The sequence below is a fragment of the Doryrhamphus excisus genome, linkage group LG13 (genome assembly GCF_037039965.1).
Source record: "Doryrhamphus excisus strain RoL-2023G ecotype Guam linkage group LG13, RoL_Dexc_Guam_v1.1, whole genome shotgun sequence".
NCBI lineage: Eukaryota > Metazoa > Chordata > Actinopteri > Syngnathiformes > Syngnathidae > Doryrhamphus > Doryrhamphus excisus.
The window spans coordinates 984,380-993,558 of NC_136369.1; the positions used below are offsets into that span (position 1 = coordinate 984,380).

General features: G+C 46.3%; 1 protein-coding gene across 1 annotated transcript; it reads left to right on the forward strand.

Annotated features, from left to right (window-relative positions):
• Positions 1-1,803: 1,803 nt before the first annotated feature.
• Positions 1,804-9,080, forward strand: LOC131139505 (membrane progestin receptor gamma-B). The gene is made up of 8 exons (XM_078795580.1): positions 1,804-1,874; positions 3,192-3,319; positions 5,423-5,628; positions 5,982-6,108; positions 6,276-6,320; positions 6,655-6,751; positions 7,756-7,900; positions 8,400-9,080. Exons 1-8 carry the CDS (start codon positions 1,821-1,823, stop codon positions 8,645-8,647), a joined length of 1,050 nt encoding a protein of 349 aa, XP_078651706.1. The 5' UTR covers positions 1,804-1,820; the 3' UTR covers positions 8,648-9,080.
• The last annotated feature ends 99 nt before the right edge of the window (positions 9,081-9,179 follow it).

The following is a 9,179-nucleotide window of genomic DNA, read 5'->3' on the forward strand; positions in this document are numbered from 1 at the left end:
AATAGATCATAATCATAAAAAGATAAATATAATGCTGTACGCTTGGGTTCCACTGCTGTATTTGGCTTTCTGTTTGAAAACACTGACGCCTTGTGGTGACACGTGGTAGTACAGTTCTAGCGTGGCAAACTGAGCTTCCGGTTCCTGACATTTACACAGTTGCACGCGCTGTGACGTCACAATTGCTCGTAGTCGCCTCTGCCGCCAGAGGGCAGTCAAGACGCTCGTTCTTCAAAAATAGAAAGCAAAGTCCAAATATTGGGAGGAAAAAGTTGTCATAAAAGGAGAAAATGAGAAAAAGCTAATATGAGGAAAAGAACATTTTAGGAGCGTCAAGTTGAAATGTTGAAAAAAGTCAAACTAAACAATGAATGAATTAGATTGTTGAGAACGTAATCTTAGCAGAGGAAAGTCCAAATATTCTTGCTTTAATAGACAATAATAGTAAAGAAGTCTATAAAAATATGTGTATTAATATTAATACTAAAGCAAACAAACAGGAATAAACAGAATATTACATTTGAGGCGGTTTCCGTAGCTGTCCCAGGCAATGCCTGTTTCGACGGCGCATTAAAATAATCTGACATTTGGAGAAGCAACTCCTCCATTTGCCAGACTAAAAAGTAACATCTTACATTTAGCACTTTTATTCTCGCAAACGTACAACTTTTTTTCTCGTAAATTGATGAGCGTATAAATCCTAAATGTACACATTTTATCCTGGGAAATGTACAACTGTTTTTCCTCATCAATTTTGGAGAAAAAAGTCCGAAATTTACAGGAAAAATGTTGTAACTTGTTTGTATTGCTGTCCCAGGCAATGCCCGTTGCAGAGTTTTTTAAGTCGTAAATTATGAGGAAAAAAGTCTTCAATCTACGAGAATCAAATTGTTTTTGTTTTTGTCAATATAAGACTGTTTTTGGATCAACGTATGACTTTCTTCTCATGGGTTTAGGCGAAAGAAGCCGTACATTTAGAAGAAAATGTTCCATTTGAGCCGGTCTCCATAGCTGTCCCAGGCAATGCCTTCAAATAATCAGAGATTTGGAGCCATGTACATTTCTGGGAATAAAAGTAATATTCCGCCCCCATCCTGCTGGATTTAGGACCTCATGGTGGAAAGCAGGCAACGGTTCGAGTCCAACCGCTCCAATTTGAAAAGTTCAAGACCGTTTTCCCTTTGCTGGAAGAGGAGGCAGAATGTCTGTCGTGGTGGTAAAGGTTGCCGATCCACCCCCCCCCCCCACCACCCCCACCCCAGGAGCGCCAAACAATAAGGACTCGTCAGGCCGGTCGAGAGTGACTCGTGTTTGCTTTGATTTCCTCCCCGTTTGAATAAGATAACAGACCCGAGGAGCTCCCGTTGGGCCTGTTCGTCTTTCAGGGTTTGGTCATGTGGACAAACGAGAAAGTGGCCAGCTTAACACCCCCCTCCACCCATCCACCCACCCGCCTGCCCCCCATGGAGGCCTTTCACACCCGTCATTCATGTTCCTAATCCTGTGTTTCATCACGTTCTCTAACTTGAAACACTTCACCTGCACGCAGCATCACGTTGTGTTGCAGCGCAGTACGGGGGGGGGGGGGGGGGGGGGTAAAATGAGGGGGAGTGGCACAGGTACGCTGGAGGAGGAGGGAGGGGAGGGAAAGCAGGAGGTGCTACCCATGGCAACCCAAGGTTTACAAAGCCCAGAGACACACCCAGCCTGGGCTCGATTCCCTCGCAGTCGTTCCCGTCAGCGCTTCCCGTCAGCGCTTCCCGTCAGCGCTTCCCGTCAGCGCTTCCCGTCAGCGCTTCCCGTCAGCGCTTCCCGTCAGCATGCTCAGCCTCACGGAATTCCCCAGGGTCCTCACCATCAATCAGGTGCCCAAAGTAAGTCCGCTCTCGTCTTTATTGGAAAAACAACAAGTATCTTTTTAAACAACCGGACAGGCGCCGTCTCGCTTCTTCAAAGTCACAACCAGAACTTCTTTAGCTCTACTTTTTACAATTTTCATGGAAGTAGCGTTGGTGCACACCAGGAGGGGGGAAGGACCGGAACAAATTAGGATTGGATCGATTGGTCCTAATCGACTCCCATGACATGACTCATAGCGCACCACTTCCATCGGGAGAACCAGAGGATGGGGGGCAGGAGCCACCTGCTGTGGCCCAGCAGGGTGCTCTGTATTCGGGCACACGCTCCCAGCAGCCGGTGGGCCGCCACGGAGGTCTCTGGCGAACTTTTAGCACTTTTCTAACGCTGCACTGTTTTAATGACTTTATTGTTCATAGTAGTACTAGTCGTAGTAGTTGAGTGTAAAACCAGGCCTTCATGCAGGCCACTCTATTTGAAAGAAACGTGCACTTTTTCTGGGAATTTGCCCATCATCCACAAGGCTTACGTGAGACATGAACGCTTTTCCCTTCGGGGGTCTCCACACATCTTTCCCTTTTCTGTGCATTCTAAAGATATCAAAACAGCTAAAAAGATGCAGCTAATCCGTGCAGGTAATGGGCACACCTATTCCACTTAGAAAGGCCGCTAATTAACCCCCCCCAAAAAAAACTCCAACAAGGTTTAATGGTCTTCTATCCATGCTAGTAGCATGTAGCAGCAGTAGCAGCATTTTGCTTCCTGGTTGCTTTTATTTTACATAGTAGCAGACAGGTACGCTACACCTAGCGTCAAAAACACGGCAACAATGGCGGCGCCTCTAATAGGTAGCGTTACCTTTGGCTAGTGGCCTGAGGCGTTGTGAGCGCGAGTGTGGTAAAGCTAGTTGCTAGCTGGCTATAGTCGCTAGCGGTGTCACTACACCAGTAACGTTGTTCTTTGGCGTCACAATGTTAATGACAATAATAACTAATATGCTAACATTAGCCTGTTAACATGCTAATATTCGCATGTAACACCTAGCATGGTAGCACTACGTGTCTGCATGTGTTAATAAAACACTACTACTACTACTTAGCATGTTAACAGTGCTAACGTTAGCATGCTAACCTAATGATAGCAAGGGTTCTCGCATCGTTGGAAGGTGCATTGTGTTGTGGTAGTAAAAGATGATAAGATGTACTTTATGAATGAAGTAGACCGACTGAAAGAACACGTTCGTCGTTTACGACATCCTAGTGAGGTCGGAATGCCATTAGAAGAAAAATCCGTGATGGTGTTGGAGGAAGCTAACATCCTGTTGTGTTTCGGAGGTGTTCCACGAGGACAGCATCATGTCCGGCTACCGTCGCCCCCGCAGCTCCGCCACTGACTGCATTCTGAGCATCTTCCAGCTGACCAATGAGACGCTGAACATCTGGACCCACTTTTTGCCCACCTGGTATGGCAACTCCTTCTTAGAACATCTGATATGGAGAGCATTTCATTGGATAAGAATGTTCCTGCTCATTTGCTGTCCTTATGTATTTCCTATAATTCTGATATTTACCTTTCTTTCCTCCGTGTGTATGAAGCGGGGGTGCATGAGGTTACCCGGCTGATATGAGAGAATTATGACGTCAAACTGACAAATCCGATAACATAAAAATTAGCTAACTTAGAATGTGGCGAAATTACCTGCCCTGTGCGGGTGAGCAAACCAAGCCCTCCTTTTCTCTCCTGCCTGTGACGTTAACGTTAACGTCCCCTGAGGTCACTCGGAAACGACCATCCACTTTCACACCAAGACATTCGGCAGGCTAGCATGTAGCAAATACTCCGATGAGCTAAAAAAAACATTGAGAACACAAAAAACCTTATCAGCCACCTGAAACGCCAGCACGTCGCCGTTAGAAAGTACCAACAGTTTGCAGAAGGTAAACGTCATCAGAAGGTAAACGGCATCAGAAGGTAAACGTCATCAGAAGGTAAATGGCATCAGAAGGTAAACGGCATCAGAAGGTAAACGTCATCAGAAGGTAAATGGCATCAGAAGGTAAACGGCATCAGAAGGTAAACGTCATCAGAAGGTAAATGGCATCAGAAGGTAAACGGCATCAGAAGGTAAACGTCATCAGAAGGTAAATGGCATCAGAAGGTAAACGGCATCAGAAGGTAAACGTCATCAGAAGGTAAACGGCATCAGAAGGTAAACGTCATCAGAAGGTAAACGTCATCAGAAGGTAAACGGCATCAGAAGGTAAACGGCATCAGAAGGTAAACGGCATCAGAAGGTAAACGGCATCAGAAGGTAAACGGCATCAGAAGGTAAACGGCATCAGAAGGTAAACGTTCTACCAGAGGAAAAGAGCTAGACAAGTTAAAGAACATTTTCCATTTTGCAAGAGCAAAAGGTTTGCCAGACCTCCATGGCCGGCAGCTCAGAGCTTGTGCCCGAATACGGTGCACCTTGCTGGGCCACAGCAGGTGGCTCCTCCCCCTCTATCCTCTGGTTCTCCTGGTAGTGGTGGTGTTCTAGCAGTCAGGTCATATTAGATTTAAGATTAGAGTATTCTTGGTCACATCCTAACCAGTTCTGGTCCTTCTGACCCTCAGGTGTGTAAAAATACACGTACATCTAAATTAAAAATTCTTATTGTGTATATTGGTCTTTAGAAGCAGAAAGTTATCATATTGGTTTGGAAAAGAACAGATATGCTATCTCTATTTTCAGTTCTTTGCTGGTAAAAGATGGATGGATGGATGGAAGGATGGATGAAAGAAAGATGGATGGATGGATGGATAGATGGATGGACAGATGGAAGGATGGATGAATGAAAGATGGATGGATAGATGGAAGGATGGATGAATGAAAGATGGATGGATAGATGGATGGGTGGATGAAAGATGGATGGATGGCAGGATGGATGGATGGATGGATGGGTGGAAGGATGGATGGGTGGAAGGATGGATGAAAGAATGGATGGATGGATGTATGGATGGCAAGATGGATGGATGGACGGATGATGGATGATGGATGGATGGATGGATGGATGGAAGGATGGATGGATGGATGGATGGATGGATGGATGGATGGAAGGATGGATGGTTGGATAGATGGATGGATGGACAGATGGAAGGATGGATAGAAGGAAGGATGGATGAATGAAAGATGGATGGACAGAAGGATGGATGGATAGATGGATGGATGAATGAAAGATGGATGGATAGATGGATAGATGGATGGATGGATGGATGAAAGATGGATGGATGGCAGGATGGATGGATGGATGGATGGCAGGATGGATGAAATGGATTGATGGATGGAAGGATGGATGGATGGATGGATGGCTGGATGGAAGGATGGATGAATGGATGAATGGATGAATGGATGGCTGGATGGATGGATGGATGGATGGATGGAAGGATGGATGGATGGATGGATGGATGGATGGAGCATGAACAAGCATCAGACTTTGGGTAGCAGCCCCTCGCCGCTCCAGAGAAAGGATGAAGGTTGGTGACGTGAAGGTTGAAGGTGTGCTTCTGGTGTTCCCCCTGGCAGGTACTTCCTGTGGAAGCTCGTCAGCGTGGTGCTGATACAGACGGCATGGCAGCACACCTTCACCTGGCCCCTGGTGGTCCTCCTGCTGTCCTGCTGCATGTACCCCCTGGCGTCCAGCTGTGCCCACACCTTCAGCAGCATGTCGGCGAGGGTGCGACACATCTGCTTCTATATCGACTATGCGGCACTGAGCTTCTACAGCCTGGGTGAGTGTTGGTATTGCGTCTACAATATGAATATGAATATGAATATGAATATGAATATGAATATGAATATAAATATGAATATGAATATGAATATGAATATGAATATGAATATGAATATGAATATGAATATGAATATGAATATGAATATGAATATGAATATGAATATGTCTGAACGTGTGCTGCTGCTCCTGCATCATGATGTCATGAGGAATAAGCCTTCTTCTGGATCCATGTGGAAAGAGGCGGTGGTGGTGTGCCTCTTCCATGCAGAAGAAGGCATCATCTCGGAGTGCTTTGGTTTTTTCCACACTTGGAAGGAGGTTAGCAAAACTGTCAAGTGTGTTGTACTTCAGGGTCAGCAGTGACATATTCGGCGTACGTATTCCCGGACAAGTGGGTGAACGGCTTCTTCCACCGTTGCTTCATTCCTCTGGCTTTGCTCAACTCTTTCATCTGCACCGTCTTGGCCTGCTACTCCAGGTACGGTAAGAAATACTCTCACCTAGGACCTCGTACCTCGTAGCCTTCCTACCATCATCAGTATGGTGCTGGTTGCTAGTCATGATGATCCTTTAGATCCAATGAGATGAAGCCATGAGAAGTCATCAAGTCAAAGTTTGTCTGCTCATCTCTCCTTTTGCTCTCAGGCTTGGATTCCCATTTCTTCATTACAATCCCAGGGTGGTGAAGAGGTACGTCTTTTACGCTTCCTCTAACAATTCATGCTAAGCTTTCCCCCAAAAGTTTGTTTCGAGGATGTGAGGACGTGGCGTCATTGTGACGAGAGGCCAAACGGTGATGACGTCCATTTCTCCTTTTAACCACAAAAAGAGGCTCGACTGGTTTTACAGAAACCGTGGCTTTAATTGGCCTTTAAATGCAGTGATGGCGTCAGATGCCTTTTAGAGACGGATGACGGGGACGCCTCGTGTCATCACGTCTGGTCCAATGTCAGATGAACGCCAAGTCCTCCTCCGGCATATTTCATGTTGTAAATGTGTTGTTTCTCCTTTTTGACGCTTTCAGGTTCCCTGAGTACCAAAGTCCAAGGTTCAGCAAAGTCCTTCGTGTCGCCGCGTTTGCCTACCCCTACCTGTTTGACCACATTCCTCTCTTCTACAGGGTAGGGCTACGTTTGTCTGTGGCTCACGTGGGCGTCTGTACACAACACCTACCGACTCTTTCCTCCTGCTGAAAGCGGCCTTGCATGCAATGCGCCGTGTCCATGCAGTGTTGCATTCCAGACATGCAACACTGCATGGACACACAAGCACCAAGGCAGAGATGTCTCGTCACATCATCTCAGGTTAGCATGGCGGACGTTAATGGAGGTTTGACTGAGACCCCCGTGGAGTCACGCTAGCTGCTTGGAGCATGTGCCTGAATACAGTGCACCTTGCTGGGCCACAGCAGGTGGCTCCCTCCCCCCCATACTCTGGTTCTCCTGATGGTAGTGATGTGCTGGTTGTCATGTTCATTCACGAGGGTCGCGGGGGTGCTGGAGCCTATCCCAGCTGTCTTTGGACAAGAGGCGGGGTCCACCCTGGACTGGTGGCCAGCCAATCACAGGGCACATTTAGACAAACAACCATTCCCACCCACCAATGAAGCTAACGTGTTTTTGGAATGTGGGAGGAAACCGGAGTACCCGGAGAAAACCCTCGCATGCACGGGGAGAACATGCAAACTCCACCCAGAGATGGCCGAGGGTGGGATTGAATTCCAGTCTCCTAGCTGTGAAGTCTGCTAACCACTTGACCGCCGTGCAGCCTGAGGACAAATCAACAAATCCTAATTACTTCCAGTCCGTCTTACCTCCAAATGAACTTTTATTCTCCTTTGACGGTCCTGATGGCTTCCAATGTGACTGGCATGACAAGGAGATCCCACCTGAGATGTTTGGGCATCATGATCCTTCAATGGACAATAGAGGTTAAGGTTGTGCAGGGGCGTCAAACGGCAGCCAGCTATGTGGAAATGTTGCAGGGGGCATCCCTCGTGACCGAAAGCCCTGGTCTGTGTGGTAATGATTGGCTTCTTCAGCACAAGGGGCTTCTTCGTGGTGCGCTGGGGGGGCGTGTGGCCTCTGGGACTGCAGCATGACGTGTGGGGTCTTGTCTTGTCCAGGTCTTCCTGTGTGTAGGAGAAGGTTGCACAGACAGTCACACCAACGTCCTCCACTACAGGCACATTGCCTTGGCCTTCCTCACCGGCTTCCTGTTTGCAACACATCTACCTGAACGCCTGGCACCCGGCAGCTTCGACTACATCGGTGAGACTCTAACCTTATATAACCTTATATAACCTTATATAACCTTATATAACCTTATATAACCTTATATAACCTTATATAACCTTATATAACCTTATATAACCTTATATAACCTTATATAACCTTATATAACCTTATAGTATGTCTTTCTGTCTTCGTTCATTCCTGGCTGAGAGGATGGGGAACAAGACAAAGAGAATACGTCACTTTGCTTCTTAGTCACATCTTTCCTTGCGTTAACTGACTAACGTGTGTCCTTACCCTTCTATTAGGGGGGCCAAAGGGTAGAGGGCCACCTGTAACTGCCCGAATACAGCGCACCTTGCTGGGCCACAGCAGGTGGCTCCTCCCCCTCTATACGCATGCTAGCAGTCATGTCATGATGTTTGATTAGAGGAAATCAACACGTCCTAATGACCTCTAGATGTGCTACATGACCTTGGCTGTCGTGACCCCACCCTGCGTGACCTTTGGCATGACTCCACTGCTCCCTCTGCAGGTCACAGTCATCAGCTCTTCCACGTCTTCGGCGTCCTCGGAACCCACTTCCAAGTGAGCGCCTTGGAACAAGACATGGCGTCCCGACAACCCTGGCTGGTCGGCCACTCGCTACCCATCACCTTCGCTAACTCGGTGGGCGTGGCGCTGCTTTGCCTGCTGCTCAATTTGGCCGTCATCGTCGTCTTCAGTCTGCCGCTCCTCACTGCACCGGCGTGTCAGAAAAACAAACATCGGAAACCTTCTTAGTTCCCGATTCCCATTTACACGCACGCATGCAAATATACTTCATATTTCTTTCGATACTGCTTGAACTGCAAAATCATTGATGTCATAAAAATGTAAAATAGCCATCGTCTACATTTAACATCTGCTTTTGCAAATGATTAGTTTCAATGCATTTTTTATTTTATTTTATTGAATCTATGTCCTTACCAGGTAAGTCAATTGAGCACCAATTTTCCTTGATTATTCTGGTCAATGAAGAGCTGAAGGGAACAAAAACTCGATAAAGATATATTTCATTGTGCCACACTGAAATATTTTCATCTGTGTATGAAACCCATGTGATCGATATATTTGATCATGTCAAAATAAGGGAATTTTAACATGCGACGCTTTGATATGAAACTGAAAGTATTTATTTATAATGTTTTTTTAAATAAATTATACCAATCCTGTCTATTTGTTGTGCATTTGTTTTACAGGTTGTATTTGGAAAGTTCAAAGTATACAAATATTAATTTATACCGGTTGTACTTTAAATAGTCTATACTTTCGG

Coding starts and splice junctions, on each gene's coding strand:
- LOC131139505 (XM_078795580.1), top strand. CDS start 1,821: ATGCTCAGCCTCACGGAATTCCCCAGGGTCCTCACCATCAATCAGGTG. Junction 6,109..6,275: donor GTCTTGGCCTGCTACTCCAG/GTACGGTAAGAA, acceptor TTTTGCTCTCAG/GCTTGGATTCCCATTTCTTC. Junction 7,901..8,399: donor CGGCAGCTTCGACTACATCG/GTGAGACTCTAA, acceptor CTCCCTCTGCAG/GTCACAGTCATCAGCTCTTC.